General features: G+C 34.4%; 1 protein-coding gene across 1 annotated transcript in view; it reads right to left on the bottom strand.

Moving 5' to 3' along the window:
- Window positions 1–20,487, bottom strand: part of puf (ubiquitinyl hydrolase 1 puf) — a 1,013,305-nt gene that overhangs the window by 180,553 nt on the left and 812,265 nt on the right. The window contains exons 63-64 of the mRNA XM_090399560.1: window positions 17,934–18,019; window positions 3,958–4,041 (exon numbers count right to left, since the gene is read on the bottom strand). Of these exons, the coding sequence (XP_090255686.1) occupies window positions 3,958–4,041; window positions 17,934–18,019 (170 nt within the window). The remainder of the gene's footprint in view (window positions 1–3,957; window positions 4,042–17,933; window positions 18,020–20,487) is intronic.

Raw genomic sequence — 20,487 nt, 5'->3', positions numbered from 1 at the left:
GCAAAGCAGATATGGGCATATCAAGGCCTTATAAAGAGAAAAATAGGAAATTAGATTGAAAAGAATAGCAGGTAAGAAAGTTTTAAAAAGAATTAAAGTTGAGCAGCTTTTACAGGTAAACTGTAGACTCAACTATTCAAGCATTATTGAATAAAAAATGAAACAGATTTTAAAGAAGAACAACCAAACCTTAGAATCTCAGTGGTAAACTCTGAAGAAGACATTGATTGATTGATTCTATTAGGGAGGTATGAGGTGAAGCTGTCTGCAAAGATAGGAAAATAAGAACATACAATGGTGGACACAAAAAGTTAAGAAGCAGTCCTGGAAAAGAAGAAAGCAAACTAAAAGTTCCTAGCAAATAAGTCAGCAGATTCCCCAAAAGAATATAGAGAAAAATCTAAGAGAGCTAAGCTATATGTAAAAGTAGCCTAAAAATTCTGCATGTCTGGAGTAATTATTTTGGAAGACTGTCAAATGAAACAAACAGTGACAGAACCATACTAGAAAGAGGAACAAACAGGTATACATATCAATATCTGAGATAGAAAAAGTGATGAAAAACTTGAAATGTGATAAAGTAACTGGAGTAGATGATATTTGGCCAAAAATGCTTAAGCATGGAGATATAAATGCATTGCAGTAGCTACACTGCATAATTCAGAGGACTGGCTGGGTTAGAATGTTGAATTCCAGATGATTGGAATAGAGCTCTAATAGTTCTCATTAATTAAAAAAAAAAAAAGGGGGGGGGGAAACAGAATATTATTATTATTATTATTATAAAAAAACCCTCCATGGAGTGAAAGACTCATCATGGGAGGTCCACTGTGCCTTAAATATATTCATTGTCTCTGCACTCGCCACACTCTCGGGCAATGCATTCCAATCACTCACCACTCTCCATGCAAAAAACCTACTCCTCACTCCCTTGCTCACACCCTCCTTACGAGAATTAAAGAGGAATTTCTCTACTAAGTATTCCAGGTACGATTTATGCAAGGATATTTGAAAAGAGGTTGAGAAAGTTTCTGGAAGAGAATCCTGGAGAAGAACAAGCTGTGTTCATGCCAAATAAAAGTACTCAAGATCAGATTTTCACTTTACAACAGATAGTTGAGAAATCATAGGAACATGACAAGGATTTATGCTTGAGTTTAGTAGAGCTGGAAAAGGCATATGACAAGGTGACCAGAGAAAAGCTTTTCAAAACACTACAATTATATAGCATAAATGGAACATTATGCATAGCAAATACATAGTCCATAAGTAAGTTGTAAGTCAGCAGTTATAATTGAAGGAAATACTGAAAGATAGTTTGATGTGAAATTAGGGGTAAGACAAGGATACACATTATCTCCACTCTTATTCATCATCTTATGTGGACCACATTATGAAAGAAAATAGCATTAGGCCTGATATCAGAATTGGAGATGTCAAATTTAGCTGTTTGCTTTATGCAGATGTTGTTGTTTTACTCCTAAATACATCTAGTGCAAATCCAGGATTCTCTTAACTAAACTGAATAACAGCTGTAACAAATTTGGCATAAACATCAGCAATCAAAAGACCAAACCTATGAAAATAGGCAGAAATATTGAACACATCAACTGCATTCTGAATGGAGAAATGAAAATATTTCAGCTATTAAGGCACAGTTTTTAGTGAAGATGGCAGGTTAAATCTGGGAATAGATAATAGAATAAGCAAAGTTGGTATGGTGAGCAGCCAGCTGAATAAATCTATATGGAACAAGAGAGAAAATAGCTAAAACACCCAAATAGCAGTATACAAGACAGTGTATTCACATTCACACCAGTTTTAAGTTATGGATTTGAGAGTTGGACTAAAGACTAGAGATGAGGGGGTTCTGAGAAAATTAGGGGAGTGACCAGTTGCCATCAATGGCAGAATCATATTAAAAATGAAGACATTGGAAAGGAACTTGACATTGTGAGCATTGAAAAATGTATAAGTAGAGCTAATCTAAGGTGGTATGGCTACTTAAATAGAATGGGTGAATAAAGGTTAGCAAAACAGGTGTTGAATGCAAAACAAGATTGCAGATAAAAGATCTAGAGAAAGACCAAGGTCTAGGTGGATTGATTCACTCAGAAGTACCTTAGAAGTAAGAAATGCTAAATATGACAATATTGGCGTGCTGACAAGTAATACTGATTTGGAGGAAAATTGTGGATAGGAGGTTAATAATAATGTAGTGCTGTCATAGTAGCTTGAACACTCCTTGAGGGTACATATCAGGAAATTGATGATGATCATTGCACACATATTTTGCACGAGGGTGTGGACGACCTCCTGCAATCAGTCTTTTCCTCCATGGAGATCCGATGTTAATAATAATAACAACAAAAATTTTTTGATCCTGCTTGGTAGTCAGCACTACCCAACCATGGTTTTGGATAGAGTGGAAACTAAGATGTTTTTGGACTTGCAGTTGTTGCTGCGTGAACAATACACTATGTTAGATGCAACGCTAATAAGTATTTGCTGATTGTCTCAGGATTAAATTTTGGAAGATGAGAAAAGGTATTCCTCTCAATATGGGCATCTGTGAAGGAAATCATGGTTCTCGTTGAGGATATCTTGGAAAGCACTGGAAAGGGATGCAGGTTCTCTTTGATACAGCACATAAATAGTGGAAGAATGGCAGAAGAACAGCCCATAAGATATTATGCAAAATACAATACAAGGGGTAGACATGTGTAAAAGATTTTGTTTTCATTAAGATGAGAGAGAGAGACATCATTCTTATCACGTATGCCCAACTATAGGGCATGAGACATTTGTGTTTGCACTACCCCAGAGAGCACTGTCTTGGGTGGTGCTAGTGTAGTGCAGAGCAAAAACTATGTGTTGCATGTTCTACAGATAAGTCTTTTATTTTAGTGAATATCAGTAATTATTTATGTTTATATCTTACTTATTTTAGACTGTAAAGTTGAGTGCATGTTATAGAGAGGACAATGAGTTTGAGAGTGATGGATTTGATAATAGCATCAGAAGATATATCTATAATTTCCAATGTAGCCACTCTACTTCCAACTGGGGAGAGTGACCATGCAGTCTTGTTCTGGGAAGTTGCCAAACTTGTGGAATTCTCTGTTAAGAAAGGGTTTATGTTGAGCTATAAAGCTAGTAATTATGACAGACTTAGGAGTTATCTTGTAGCAGTGCCATGGCTACAAAGAAAGAATGTCAGAAGTGCATGGGAAGTGGTCAGAGATTGTTTGAGAGAAGCAGTATCAGACTACATATCCAAGGTCAGGAGGATAGACCAAGTTGGAATTAAATGGATGAGTAGGAATATAAAGCAAGAGCTGCAAAAAAAAAAAAAAAAAAGAAAAGAAAAAAAACACTGTGGAGGGAATGGAATATAAAGAAAACGTGATCAGCATTTATTATATAGTGTCTGGGGTAACTCTGGAGTTACCCCATACATTATCCTAGCACTGTAGCAAGACTGGGACCCTGTCTGTGGATCATGGGGAAGGAGATCTGTCAAAGATCTGTCATTTGCAGGCAAGTTTGACATATCCTGGTCAGACCATCTGGGACCACCTATCTTGCTGATGCAGGAATCAAAGTATTCCGAGTAGTGCACTCAACTGTTTGCAACGACACACCTCCTGTGCTCTTTTGGGGAAGATAAAGGTTATTCAGGATTTATTAATTAATTTATTTATTATTACTATATATTATAATGATATCTGACTATAAGAATAAACCTGGCATTCTAAGATGTACTTACAAAAATTTTGCAAAAACATTGCTGGTCCTTTTTTTTTATTAATTAGCACTTATTTATTTATAGACAAATACAGTAAATGAAATAAAAATAATTAATTCATATCCAGCAAACATGATAGAAATCTGTAGAGAACAGAAATTCTAAACAAGACAAAAAAATTCCTGAAATAATCCAATTGATAGAATTACCTGTTTGTTATGGTGCACTGGAATAGCAGGCTCTGATAATTTAGGTTGAAATAAATTCCACAAGTCAAGAAAGAAAGGACTAAACTAAAAGAAAAATAATTTTTTTTATGAAGCATGTGAATAACAAGTTGATATATTAGTATAAAATATTGTTTAAAACAATTTCAAATAGCTTCATGTCAATAAAATTTAAAGCAAAGAGAGAGACAATTAGTTCATTACATTATAATTAGCATAATATTTTATATCTAAAACTATCACATCTAGAAAGTAAGTTATAATTTTTCATTAAGTATTTAATTTTATATTTTTAATAAGCACAGTTTTTAAATATGCAATTAAACATAACTGAAACAGAAAAATAAATACCATATATACTGTAATATATGTAATGTAATAACTCCTGATACATATCATAGCTTCTGAGGAGAACTACTTAAATATATAAAATATACTTAAAGGAAAAAAAAAATACAGTACTCTAAGAGCATGCTTATTTTACATAAGAGATAAAACTTGAGGAGGGGGGGAAGGGACATATCATGGTAAACAATAAAAAAGAATGCAATGAATGAGAAGTGCCTCCATAGTGCAATTGAAAGGACAATAGTACATTGCACCCTTCAGTTGGAAATGGCCTAGGTTTGATTCTTATGATGAGAGGAATCTTTATATGGATTTTTATGATTTAAGGTGAGTTAGCAGAGCGCATATGGAGGTAGCAGGGTTTTTTCTCCTAGAAACTCGAGTTTTTCATCCCACGTACAAGCAAACCAGACTTGATCACACACACAATTTACACACAAAAAATACTAGTGGTGGTGGTGGTGGTTGGCAGTAGATGCCATTATGTGTAGATGATAATGGTAGTAGTAGTTCTGTGTAGTTGGTGGATTAAATGGTGGAGACAGAGAGTTGGAGAGTAGAGTGCCCTTCCTTGATGAGTCTTTGGACTCTTGGAGGTGGCATGGAATAATAATAATAATATTCTACGTTATAAATCTGAAAGATCACATGAACTCATTACCAGACACTGATTTCAAAATTTATTAATATAAAGCTTTCTTTAACTTTTCCTGTATAATGACCACATGACAAGAACTAATATAAATATAAAAAAATGCTATTAACCCTAAAAATGCTTGACTAGTTTCATGTGCCACCAGGTACACTTCGAGAGCATGCTTATTTTACACACGAGTAAATATTAGGGATAGGGGACATATCAAGTAAACAATAAAAAAAATGCAATGGGAAAGAACGTATCACAAGAAGCAATAAAAAAAAAGAATACAATGAATGAAAATTAAATTAAACAATGAATGAATGAAAGCACATGGATGACTACCTGACATTATCACAATGTGATGCACATAATAACCAAGGTCTGTAAATGTATGATTTTTGATGAGTGAAAGTCAAACTCTTGGAATGAGAATAATTTCAGAAGTATTTATATGAATTTTACTGCGATGTCCAAACTACTGTGTGTGTGTGTGTGTGGGGGGGGTAATGTGGGAGAATTAAAGAGAAATGAAAAAACCCGGGTTTTTTGAATAATATATACATACATATATTATAAGGGATGGGCAGAGCGTTTTTTTTATATTTATATAGGGTGGGAAAGGGTGAAGGGTTTGAAAACAGCAACTGATTTTTAGAGGGGGAAGGGGGTTGATGGGGTGTGGTCCGTTTCGACTATGCTTGGTCGTCGTCTGAACACATGGAGGAAGTGGATGCTATGTCAGGTCGAGTAGGTGTTTCTGCTTTTGAAGTGTGTGTTACTGTCTATTGGTCGGGATTGTGACCTCAATTTTATGTTGTGAAGCTTCCAAACCTCGGAGATTATGTAGGGCCTGTGGACGTTGATAGAGTTCGTGTCACATTTTATGGCTATTGTTTCCGATATTCTAAGCATTGTTTCATTGTCTTGTCTGTCTACTATGATGGCCTTGTCGATCTGCGGGGTATGTTTTTGTTCAAGGGCGTGAACAGCTATTTCCATTTTTCCTGTGCTTAAACAGGAGCAGGCAAAATAGCCATAAATATAATAGTAAAATAATCATTTCAACACGTGTGTTTTGTGTCCCTAAATTTGTAAATATTAATGCACTTTCATGTGATGAGATATCCAATAGTGTATAATATTAATGCGATTATGATAGAAGAAACTGAGCAAGATAGGAATCCAGAGATTTAGTAGACAGGAAGTTGAAGTTCATGGGCCATATGGTATGGATTGCAAATGCAATTCAGAGAATAAATGTAAAGCTGAAATGAATATTAGCATGCAAGGAAAAGAGAGTCATTTTGCCTCTTTACAAGATTTTGATACGACCTCACCTAGACTATCATGAACAGATCTCATTTTCTGGTTTCCATGGTGATGCAAATACAGTGAAGACAGTGAAAAGGAGATCAATTGGTTGGTTTACTAGCACAAGGGTTGCAAAGGTGCCATGGTTACAGCAGTAAATACATGGTAATAAAAAAATAAATAGCTAAATAAGTAAATAACATTATGTAAAAGAAAAAAAATTTAAAAAATATATTGATACTATATCTACATCAAATTACATGAATAATCAAATGTATTTGTATAAATTAATTCTTTTTGTAAAAAGTTACAAACTTCATGCAATTTTTCCTAGTGACACCATTTGCTTTAAAATAATATAAATTAAAGATGCCAAGAAATTATATTCTTGGTTTAATCCTTTATCCAAGTGTAAGCAAACAAAGTCTGCTCTGAAGATACCTCACATTCAAACTTTGCTTGCTTACACTTGGATAAAGGATTTCACTAAGAATCTAATTTCTTGGCATCTTTAATTTATAGTATAACCAAGTGGTAAAAACTTTCAAAAGGTTTGCTTTGATGTATACATCTAAGAGAGATTAATAAATATTGCATTCCTTTCTTGAGTGAAGTCAGGCATACTCACCAGATCAAGGCATATGGGTATCTCACCATACACATATTGAGACTTAAACTGAGCAATCAGCTAAGGGCACTGCTAACTCTCTCTTGCACATTCCCATTCCTTCAGTACCCAGTCTGGATGGAATATCAGCATAACTATTGTATTTAAATCAAGCTCTTGCAATAGGTTCAAAACCTCTTGCTTAATCCCCCCCCCCCCCCCAAACATCCATATTGCTGAGTGGTCTACTTTGAATATATACCTCATACCTCACTTGTCTTGTGGTATATGCATTCCAGGTATATAACTCAACTATTTCTAGTGAATCAGTTATTTTCTGCCAAATGCATTACTAAAAATATTCTTCCATAATCATTCTTCCTTTATACAGCAATAAAATTCCTTTGGATTTCTTTTGAACTTTTCAGCTAAATTTTCTAATAATCTGGCTTGGCATTCCTTGGCATAGGAATCATAGAATGATCATAACAATGATCATTCTATGATTCCACACTATGCGGGGGGGGAGGGGTGTTAAGTAAGATGCCTTGTCCAAGTGGGTTGCAGCCAGAAAAGTTTGAGAAACACTGCCATAGAGGACTGAATTATAAGATCATTGTAGTCCAGACAAATGTCAGATTAATTCGAAGGAAAACTGTTAATAATGATGTAAATAATCACATAGCACTCTCTTGGCATCCTATACATCCCTTGAGGATATGTATCAGGAATTTGATGATATTTGTGCCTGTTGGTATATCTGCTCTCCAACCAGTAACCTATAGATTAGAATCCCACTGTGGACACAGATATTTATGAAATTCATTTAGGTGATAAATGAATTTCATTTCATGATATAAGATTATTACTATGCTTGCTGGAAACCTGAAGTGGTGCAAGAAAAAAAGGTTCCACATTTGGTCTATTGGCAGGGATTTGAGATTATGTAACCATCATCCCACAATACTGATCCATGTGAGAGTTTTATATGCTTTTGTCAGTGGTTTACATATAAAAAAAATAATCACTTTACTAACCTTTATCATTTCATTATAGCTCTGGTTTAAAATGGAACAATTTAAAACATTCTAGTTAGTCAGATTTTGATGAAACTTAGAATCATATAAAAATTTGTCAGGCAATTTCATAAATTGAAATTGCTTCAGTAAGTTTCAGTAAGACAACATTAGCCATAATATTTACATTTTTTTTGTAAACCTTAAATCATGTTTTTTCAAAGCAGCTCTTTCACAGATAAATGCATCTTAAGCTATTCATCACATAAACAGAAATATATAATATAAAAAGTGCTTTTTTAAATTTAATTAACGAATTAATTTACAATTTAATTAATTATTTTTAATAATGATGTAATTTTTTCATGTAGTACTGTCATATCCTGTACACCCCTTGAGGGTACATGGCAGGAATTTGATGATGATGATGATGATTAATTATTTTTTGTACTGAACAGATGATATCAGTGATGAAGCCCTCAGGAATTGTAATAATTGAGTCACAGTAGAGAAAGAATAACAAACTCACCAAAAGTGTGCTAATGACATCAACCTTCACTCAGTTCACTCAGAGAAAACATCAGATCTTGAAAAAATCACCATAAAGGTATATTACACTCTTAAAAAACATAGCCTAACTGTAAATGGCCAAAAATTACTTCTAAGAAATGAATACTGTTGCATAAACTGGAAAACTTGTACTTAAGTATGAACATACACATGAAGGTGATGGATTCAAATACCTGGATAGTATCTTTAATAAAGATAGGAGATCATGATATGATATCACAATAACAAATGTAAAAGCAATAGCATCACTTCAAAAACTAAAGTCACTATAGTTAGATAAAAATAAATGTCTCATTGTCATAGTTGTTAATTCAGAGGTCTGCTACTTGGATATGAAATTTGGTCCTTTTTTTAAAGGATGGAAAAAGGTTCTTTGCATTCAAGATGCAATGCTATAATGCCTCCTAAAAATACTATCCACACTCATGTCACAAATTTCAAAGCAAGACAAAGAATGGATTCCTTTTGATGGCAAGAGAAAACATCATTCCAAAGATTCAAAGGAAACAATCTGGCTTGGTCACATTAATATATTCAATCACATCCCAATGCAGGCCCTTACTTGGAACTTGACAAAAGAGAAAAACCCAGAAAAAACTGGATAGATTGCATAATAAAATATGGACAAATACTTCTTTTACAGCTGAAATCAAAGTATAAGTTAAGAAATGACTGCTTGATTTTTATAAAGACTATCATCTGAACTCTTCTCCATGCTGATATAATCTTGTTTTACCTTCTTTTACACTGGGAATTCACTACCGAGTTACTCCAGTTTTTTCAATTAAAAAGTGTGCATAAGTTTAGGATGAAAAAAAAAATTATGGTGACAGCACATTGCTGAGATTTCTTCCTAAGCAATCTCAAAAGAGAGATGAAACACACTGAGATCATTTTATATCTATATATAACTGATCACATATATTATATATATACATAAGATCTCATATATGTGATTTTATATATTATTAAATTAAATTTATTTCTCCAGATATGTTCCCTAAAGAGCAACCCCCCTCCACCAAATAATCACAATAATGTTACATAATTTTGGATAGCATTATGATTCAAATGTAGGAAATATACTTTTCAAAATCCAAAGCAAATCGTGGGGTTGAAATTTTACTGTCGATCATTGTTTTCATGAATGGTTGTTTTATCTTCTTAAAAACTTTTGGCTATACAAAACTCACTGTTACCTATAAAAAGAATCTAAGTCTCTGAAATTTTGTAAAGTTGACTCTGAGTGACATTAAGTTTATTTATGGGTTTGAAATGCATTAACAATGTTACCATACTAAAGACACTGCATGCTTTAAAGAACATAGTCCTGAAGTTGTAGTAAAACTATAGACATACTACACAGGTGAAATCAAAAGGGTTAATTCTCAAACAACCCATTATTACAAATTTCCATATATTTTAAGGTGAAATTTATATCAGAGAGAGAGAGAGAGAGGTACACTAATATTAATTTCCATTATATTTAAAAATTAGACTTGTATAAGATTTCTACAGAAGAATGCCAGTAATTAAAGTATAAATATTCACTGAAAAAAAAATTAACATAAGGTGCTTAAGAGTCGAAGCTGTATAATTGAGAGGAGACCTCCACATAGCCTTTAAAGGAATGCAGAGAGCCAACCAGGGATTTTGTAAGGTATAAACGTGGATACTGAATGAACGAGGATGGTACTACCTGACAGAATTTCATGCCAGCTGGGATGTCGCCCAGTTAAACAAGGCACCCATTGTTTTTGCCAGGGAACCAGGGTAAACAGCGAAAAGTTAGCTACTGGAACAAATCCTAAAACACACTCCAACCCAATATCACTAGAGTTCAAGATCAGTACCACCAACATAAGAAGCTGGAATGGCAAAGAAATGGAGCTAGCTGAGGATAAGTACCAAATCGACATAATAGGGTTGACTGAAACAAAAAAAGACAAAAACTGGTGAGATCTTTCTAAGCAATAAAGAGAAAATGTTATATTCAGGCAATGACAATCAAAGAAAAGGAGTAGCCATAGTATTCAACACTAAATACGAAGTTAATCTTCTAGAATGGCAGGCAGTCTCAAGTAGAGTGATGTGGACAAATATCAGAATGCAGAACTGGAAAATGAGACATTTGTGCCTATGGTCCCACAGAAGGTTCTACTAGGTAGAAGTGGAAGAATTTTTTGAGGATTTAGAAAAAAAGAAACTGACACAATGAAAAAGGAAAAGTTGGTCCTTGTTGGGGATCTAAACAGCAGAGTAGGAAATGATTGTCAGATATACAAAAATATTTTGGGAAAATTTAGAGAAAAGAGCAAAGCTAATAATAATACCTGTTGAATTTCTGCTCAGGACATGGACTGGTTATTATTAACACATGTCCCAACATAAAAATATGCACAAATTCACATGGAGAGAAGAGGCAAGGAATAAGAAAAGTCTCATTGACTATGTTATTGTTGATAATGATATTTTCTCCCTGGTGGAGGACACCAGTGTGAACAGAGGATTTGAAAATGGAAGTGATCACCATTTAGTCTTCAGCAGGATAAAACTGAATTTCATACTGAAAAGAAGAACATGTAAGAAAGTTTTAAAGTGAATAAAAGTTGAGCAGCTCTCAGATGCAAATTGTAGACCAAAATACACAAACATTATTCAAGAAAAAATGAAAGAGTTTGAGAACAGGAACCAAACCTTGGAGATCCAGTGGAAAATTCTGAAGAAAACATTGACTGATTCAGCTAGAGACGCATGTGGTGAGGTTGTCTGCAAAGATAGAAAAATTAGAACTCCATGGTAGACACAGGAAGTTAAGGAGGCAGTGAAGGGAAAGAAGAAAGCATATCAAAAGTTCCTGGCAAATAAGTCAGCTTGTGCTCTTAGAGAATACAGAGACAAATGCAAGAAAACTAAACAATGTGCAAAACTAGCTAAACAAAAGTCATGGGAAAACTTTGGTAAGAACATAGAAAATAAATATCAAGAAGGTGGCAAGATATTCTGGAGGTTGTTGAAGAAGCTCAGAAATGGAGGAAAGAGTGCTGTAAAAGGAATTAGAGATGATAAACGTGACATGAAAATTGGAGAAAAAAATATCCTTGAAGTATGGAGTAATTACTTCGAAAAATTGCTAAATAAAACAATAGTGATAGCACAGTGGTAAAAAAACACTCAACAAGCATGCAGTCAAGAATACATATCCATACTTGAAGTAGAAAAAGCCATCAAAAGCTTGAAATGTGGAAAGGCACCTGGAGTAGATGATATTTGACCAGAAATGCTCAAGTATGGAGGTATAAAAGTCTTACAGTGGCTGCTGTGCAATTCAGAATGCCTGGACAGAGGGGAGGAATTCTTGATGATTGGAGTAGAGCTCTCATAGTACCCATATATAAAAAGGGAAATAAAACTGAATGTGAGAATTACAGAGGTATTTCCCTACTGAGTATTCCTGGTAAGATTTATGCAAGTATACCTGAGAAATGGTTGAGAAGAATTGTGGAAGAAAAGCTTGCTGAAGCACAAGCTGGATTCAGGCCAAATAGATGCTGTCAGGATCAGCTCTTCACTTTACAACAAATAGTTGAGAAAGCATGGGAATATAACAAAGATCTGTATTTAAGTTTTGTCGATCTGGAAAAGGCATATAAGGTGCCAAGAGAGAAACTATTCAATACACTACAGTAATATGGAATCAATGGGGCATTATATCAAGCAATACTTAGTCTTTATTTGAGCTATAAGTCAGCAGTTAGAATTGAAGGAAGTACAGGAAGATGGTTTAATATTAAATGTGTTATCAGACAAGGATGTACATTAATTCCTCTGTTATTCATTATCTATATGGATCATATTATGAAGGAAAGTAGTATTAAACCTGATATCAAAATTGCAGATGTTAATCTCAGCTCTTTGCTTTATGCAGACAATGTTATACTTCTAAATAAATCTGCTACAAGTGTGAACGATTCCCATACTATATTGAATGACTGTTGTAACAGATATGGTATGAAGGTCAGCAATAACAAGACAAAGACAATAAAAATATCAACGGCATTGTGAATGGAGAACCTATAGAACGAGTAAAAGATTTAAGCTACTTAGGCATGACTTTTAGTGAAGATGGTAAACTAAATATGGAAATAGACAATAGAATCAACAAAGCTGGTATGATAAGAAGTCAAATGAATAAATTTATATGGAATAAGAGAGAAATTAGTCAAAACACTAAATTAGCTTGAATTTGTTTGAACTGTTCAAACCAAATTGGTTTGAATACAAGACAGTATTCAAACCAATTTTAACTTATGGATCTGAGAGCTGGGTTAGAAATAAAACACTTGACCAAAGACTAGAGACCACAGATATGAGAGTCCTGAGAAAGATTAGGTGTGTGAACAGATGGCATCAATGGCAATATCATATTAAATACAAGGATATTAGGAAAGATCTTGACATTGTCAGCATCCAGGAATGCATTAGCAGAGCTAATCTCAGGTGGTATGGTCACTTAAACAGAATGGGAGAGGAAAGATGAGCAAAACAATTGTTCTCTGCCAAGTTGGCAGAGAACAATTGTTTTGCTATAGGTGGATTGATACATTAAAAAGTGCCTTATAAGATAGAAATAAGATCTGATAATGTTAGAGTCTTGACAGGTAACAGACTAATTTGGAGGAAAATTGTAGATTAGGAAGTTAGTAATGATGTAAATTTTTCATGTAGTACTATCATATCTTGTATATCCCTTGAGGGTACATGGCAGGAATGTGATGATGATGAAAATTAACATATATGAGTGTACTCTGACATTTCTAAAGTAACTATAGCCACAGTATCTATGATTGTGTGCAGATCTGGTCACTAGGTTTTCAAAAGGATGAAGAGATGCTGGGAAAGGCTCAGAGATGACTGACTAAGGTGGTCTCTTCAAATGTTAACTATGAATCTTGATTGAGGGAATACAAATTGCAGAGTCTAGTGGATAGAAGGATGTGAAGTGGGGGATCATTATGGATCAAAATTTTCAGAGAATAGGTGGAGACAGAGGGAGAATAAGAGGCCATCCCTGGAAGCAGTATAAGTAGGATGTGAGCAAGGGGATGGGTAATAGTTTTTTGAATGGAGAGGTGTGGGTGGTTGGAATGTATTACCTGACAATGTGTGTGTGTGTGTGTGTGTGTGTGGGTGGGTGGGTGGGTGGGTGGGTGGGTGTGAAGACAGCAAATGCATTCAATTTAGTTGACTCAGTGGAGCTCTGATAATACAATAATATCTGTAATTTTGTTTATTTAACTCTTATGGTGAAGTCACATTGATGAGCATGCCATATCTTTTACATAATCACAAAAAAAGTCCAAGGATGAATTTGCACATCTGTAATGTGATTAAGAAGGGCTGCCGTTCTGTAACTGGGTGGCAATTTGGATGTTGGATGGATCATAGTGGATAGTGTCCAGATTTCCACACTGATGCAGAGCATCTACAGTTTTACTGATGACAGCACACTTTATTCATCTCTTCATTTGGCAAACCTTGCAATATGAAAATAATCCAGCTTTGAGATTTTACCTAACTGATGTCACAAACCCCGATCTCTTTCAATTCTTCAATGGTGAGGACCATTTAATCACGTGAGAATCTATAGCTCAGTCGGTATAGACAAAGCCCTTTGATGTTGGAAAGACCTGGGTTTGATTCCCATCTATGATGTGAGGAACCTTTATCTGGTCTCTTTCAGCTAAAGGTGAGTTAACCTGTTATATGGAGGTAGAGGGTTTTTTCATCTCTCAGAACAAGCAAACCAGCCCTGTGAACACATGCAGATTTACAGTCATGAAATATATATATATACCTAATCCTCATTAGGAGAGTTCAATATGCTTCCCCCCCCACACACACACCAAAGGGATGGGGAGAAGGGGGGGACCCCATACGAATAAATAAATAAATTTCATCAAATTCAGTACTACTGAACCACAATTCTGCTTTCTTTCAAAATCAGATTACTTTTCTCAGACAGACTTACATACCTTGTTTCTTTGCACAAAATATGTCACATTCATAACTCCGAAATAAAAGTGGCATCCGTTTCTGATCATAATTACTTCTTACTTGTACAAATGTGTTAATCCCACACAAATCTTAAATCTTTTTTTTTTTTTTTAGTCCAACCTTAGAATACTATTCTCATATTATTATTGAATGGGTACCTACATGGAGTCCAAAGACTGATCACAAGAGACCCAAATTATCCACACAATCATCTATCACACCTCTCCTTGAACCAATTAACAGACAAAGCACTCACAACTTTCCAAGTGAAAAATCTAGTCTTCACACCCCTAATAACCACATTTTTACTCAACTTCCAGGGAAGACCTCTTGTTCTGCCTCCTCTAGACAAGTGCTGTGCCCTGCATCTATCCTATAAAACCCTTTAAGTAACTTCAAAATGTTTCTATCATATTCCCTCTTTTTCACTTAGCAACCAACTTCTGAAGTCCACACACCTTCAATCTATCCTCGTATGGAACATTCCACAGACCACTCACCTTCTTGGTTGCTCACCTCTGAAACCTCTCCATTACTTCCTCATTCCCAAAAAAACCCATGAGACCTGACCTGAGCACAGTAATCCAGATGTGGACATATCAAGGCCTTATAAAGAGGAATAACAACTTCCTTATCTCTAGTGTGTTCTTCAATCTGTCTACCCCTCCCCACCTAAATCCCTAGCTCCATCTATTTCCTGGAGTACAGTTCCATCAATGTGATTCACAGCTTGTAATCCATTTATCCCAAAATGCACAACTTTACATTGCTCCACATTAAACTGACACCCATTAATTTTTGCCAAATACTGATAGCCTATTTAAATCATCCTGCAAGATCTCCACATTACCTTGACTCACTATTACTCTAGACCACTACTGTTTAATTTGTATGTAAATAATTTAATTTGTATGGGAAATAAACTGAGAGGAAATATTCAGTTGTTTACTAAAAAAATAAAATAAAATAAAAAATAAACACATATTTTTTTAGTAAACAACTGAATATTTTCTTTCAGGTTATTTCCCATATTATTTATGTACAAATTAAACAGTAGTGGTCCTAGCACTGAACCCTGCAGCAGACCAATAGTCGGCAGCTTTTGCCTGGATTCTTCTCCTCCACATAGCACTTTTTGATATCTGTCCAACAGCCACTCGTTTATCCATATCCATCAGCATTTATTCTAATTTATGTAACAGAGTTTCATGTGGGATTTGGTCAAATGCCTTTGTGAAATTCAGCAGAATATCATGCAGCCATTTCTCTGATTCACCTCAGCTGTCACTCAATTATAAAAAGTTAGTAAATTACTAAAGCATGACAGAGAATATCATATACCTATCCACCCATTCCTGAATTCTCTTTTTGATCAATTTTTCCAGTACTTTTTACCACCACTTCTGAGATAATGATTGGTCTATAATTTGTCATTGCAGTCTTAGAATCTCTCTTATGCAAGGGAATTATTTTGTCTTCTTTTCACTCCCTTTGAACTCTACTAGAGCTTAGACTTAAATAGCCAATCAGAGATATTGTCATTTCCCTTGCATATTCCAAGAAAATGCAAGCTGATATCCCATCTAATCCCACAGCTGTGTTCACATTGATATATTTGGGATGGTGCCCAAAAATCGAAAATTTCTTAATACTATCCAGAAGAGGGAAAAAACTGATGGTCCATCTCTAATAGGCTTACTCAATTACATTTGGAGATGTTCTATTTCTGCTAAATTTAATAGTATTTCATGGGTGATTTCTGCTGAAATGGCTTCCATCATTCCTCCACTTTTCTCAAAAAAAAAAAAAAAATCTTTAAAAATTCAAGTAGCTGTGGGTCAGCATTCATTCACAATCAAGCTTCAAACCTTCTGAAACAATTTCTTATCTTCCTTTTTCAGTTCATTTACATTCTTCCACTGGAATAGCTCTTGTCACATTGTGTTCCCAAATTACTACAAAAATTCTCCAGCTTTTGGTTCCTTCTTTCTTATTAATACTTGCCCACACAACATGTCACTGATGTGTTATAAGTTTTGCAATGTGTTGAATTAATATAGAAAAAAAAAGAGAGATCTAATTTTCTGACAAAGACGATAAAGACCAGACCACCAAACTAGTTTCCAAAAAATTAGGGGGAAAGAATGCTGGCTGGTCTCTTTTGAGAATAAGAATAAAGATGTAGAGAATTTATTTTTTATTATTTAAAAAAAATTTTTTTTTCTTCTATCCAACCACCTACTTGGCAAATAAGCAGCCAGAATTCACACTCATATACAAAATGATGTGTGAGGATTCCATCTAGCTTCAATGTGATATCAAGATGTCCTTAAAGCTATGGAAAAACATACTTTTCTAGCATACTGAAAAAAATATTGTTTATCTCTGGAGAGAAAAAAAAAAAAGAAGTAAAATACAGTGCGTCCACATTGGACATCCCTAGTTTCAATGTGTTACTACTACTTAATCATATGGACTATGGTGTCGAAATCACCAAGTTTTTGTAAAAAAAATTCTGGAAGAAACTTTGGAGTCTCTGGAACATTTGAACAACCCAACCTTACATATTTCTGCATTTCGATTTTTACCGTTCTTTGAAACTAGGGAGATCCAATGTGGACACACTGTATAGTTGTAGCAAATTCAAAATGGACTCTGTCTATCCAATTTAGTAATATGCTAAGCAGTACAACTTTTCTGAAGTATTTTGAGACCAAGGAACATTTAATTCCAAATGTCAGATGGAACTTTTTCAAGCATTACATAAATGACTCATGAACATTATGTTGATTTATATTTTGTGACCTTTACAGTTTTTTTTTTATCAATTATACAACCACTTCACATCAAGTAGATTAGTTAAATGGATTTCCTGAAATTCTCATTGAACATGAATCAATGACTTAAAATTTACATTCATACCATAAAACACATTGAGCTTTTTTGTGCATAACTGAAATGGTTAAGCACATTCATACCCTACCTATTCTATGCACCTACTGATCTATGGGATTGGTATGAATGTGCATAAATCTTTATGAGAAGGAGAACAACTTAGAAAACTAAATAATAAATTACACGATAACCACAATAATTAACTTTAATGAAATGAAATGAAATTAATTACTATTGTTATTGTGTAATTTATTATTTATAATCATGTCACAGGTACCTTTAAAGATTAAACTTAGAAAACTATCAACAGTCTACTTTGAAAGATATTTACATTTAAAATACTGGCATTCTCTTGTAAAAAGTCTATATTTATCAAAGCTTAAAATATCGTGCTTATGGGAATCTATAAATATTCTGAATTTTTTGTATTAGGATAACTCATACATTTCAAATGAAACTGGGTTGTTTTGCAAAAGTGTACATGAAAGTTATAATTTTCATGAAAATTATTTACCATTAACTTCTCTGTTCTGCTAATCAAACAATAAGTCATGACAGCAAAATACGATGTCAGCTTAGTGGTACCGTGTACTGCTGGGTCTAAAAAAAATAGGTGAACAGATGTAAGATAAGTATAAGTAATCCAAATCAAACAAAATGACAACTTAAACAAAAGTTAAAACATTATTGTGACTCCTTTCAACTGTGCTCTTGGTTTGAATGTTGAAGCAGAACAATTAAAAAGTTTTTACTATTGATAAATATCAAGACGATCATAAATGAGTTGGCCATTCTGGCTTCAATTGGTGGATGTACAGAAAAGCTTAGGTGTTGTTGATTATTAGTGCCTCACAGTATAAACAACAACAAAAAAAAAAATAATAAATAATTTATTTCTTAAAACTTACTAAAATTTTGCTGGTTTTCTATTCAGCATCATCAGAATACAAATTATAACTTTGACAAGCACTACAACACTACACTAGTGATATTAATAAAGTCGATAAATTAATTTTTTTATCTCTTGGTGTTGTTTATACCATGAAGCACTAACATAAAGAATTCAATTGGTGGAGGGAGAGAAAGGCCTTATTGTGCTGACATGGAAGGTAGATAAGCAGGTGGTGGTTTGCTTAGGAAGTGATATACGAGATCTATAAAATAGGAAATTAAGATAAGCTCAGAAAGGGAAAGAAGTCAACAGTGCATGGATATCAAATAGATGAGACCGAATTTTGTTAATGTGGCTTGTTAAATAAGCTTCTACTCAAATGATATTCACCTTATGAAGTACACAGTATAAAATTCTAGAGTTGAAACTATGGAGTGTATATAGTTCCCCCTGAGTCCCTGAATGCTGAATATAATGATCTACCAAAGTTTAAAAAGTGAATTAACAATAATTATTCAAACAGGTAGCTTTAACCGACAAATCTATTTAAATAATATCTGTGGCCTAGTTGGCAGAATGGATAGCATCTGTCCTCTCCAATCAGTGGGGATGTGAATTCAAATTCCATCATGAGCATGGATGTTTCTGAATGCCCATTTCACTGACCTCTGTGAGCCACCATGCTGCTTATTTGAGGCCTTAAGTTAAAAAAAAAAGAAAGTTCTATGTGTAGACTCTAGAGCAGAATTTTTGGATTATCTCACTGTTAGGTCACAAAGTATTAATACTGGAATACACCAAGTACTGATATAGGTTACAGCCTTTTATGGGTGAGATTCACATAACTTACATACTGAGGTATATACACACAAATGCATGCTGAATCTTTTCTCAATACAATAAGTAGGAATTCTAAGTGATCCAGTGTGTTGTTTATGTATTTCTGCTTATCCATAAATCCTGTAAATCCTGAGTGGTGTAGCATGTTTCTGTTGGTTTTAGGAGGCCAGGATAACTTGTCTAATAATTTCTAAGTATTTTTTTTGGGGGGGGGGGGGTAGGGGGTAGGATCAGCATCTACCACTTACTTGATGCTGATCCTACCCCCCCTCACAGATAAAAAAATTTATGAGTCTTACTCATAGATAAAAAAATTTATCTATGAGTAAGACTGCCATTCTGAGATCATATTCAGATCAATCAGGTATTACTGTAGCATTATTCTTATCCACTTTAGTGATGATGATGATGATATTATCATTTTGGCATAACCTTTGAAGTACAGCAAGTTCTACATCAGATAGATTCCTTTTTTGGAGGCTTTGTAGATATTAAAATGCTGGCCACCTCTAGATAGATATTATCACTGATATGGGAGGTGAGGCTGTAGATGCTGTGTTCTATTTTTACAATGATTTGAAGACTGGATACTTGTTAGAGCTAAGATGAAGTTATGATCAAAGGTGGGGGAAATGATAGCTTCTTTCTTGAACTGAACAGATAAAAAGTTTAATTACAATTTGTTGTGAAGACAATTGAGGATTTGTATTTTTTCAGGATAGATTATTGAATTTTTGAATGTGACAGGCCTTTGCTTTTCTAAATTCATTCTGAGTTGGAGACATTAGAAAGAATCATCTAAAGTTTGATATTCAGCTGGGCTGAACAGCTTGTTCTGTGGCATTTGGACAGCACCTTTAGGTTGGCCAACATTTCAGATGTGGTCAATTTGTCCCCTGTAAAAAAACCGAAGTTGAAACAAGTCTTCAACGTTCTCACTAATCTGGGTTTCATGCTTGCTGAAACGGTAAGCTTTACATGCTAAACCACTTTCATGTAAGATCGTTAATCTGGGACGGATTGTTGCTTGGACACTGATTATCACTCATGTTGGTGTTTAGTGGAGAAAACATAAAATTAGAGATAATAATTACTATTCAGCTAATAAATTATTAAGCCAATATTTTACCTTGGTCACTAAAGCATCATCATGAGCTTTAAGAAATATAACAAGCACATGCACACAGGCACACTAAGAAGAAGGTAAACACAGAATCAGTATGAAAGACAGGATCCTATGGTCCTAAGCAGCACCCTTTAGGGGTGCAGTCACTCTTGCTGAAGGTCTCAGGATAATGGTTCTAGACTTTAGGAAAAGTGAAACAGCTGAATTTGT

Source organism: Typopeltis vanoorti, chromosome 10, assembly GCF_054136105.1.
Source record: "Typopeltis vanoorti isolate ZY-2024b chromosome 10, IOZ_Tvanoo_1.0, whole genome shotgun sequence".
Classification (NCBI taxonomy): domain Eukaryota; kingdom Metazoa; phylum Arthropoda; class Arachnida; order Uropygi; family Thelyphonidae; genus Typopeltis; species Typopeltis vanoorti.
The sequence above is the reverse complement of the archived record's forward strand: the minus strand, read 5'-3'. Positions and strand labels throughout refer to the sequence as shown.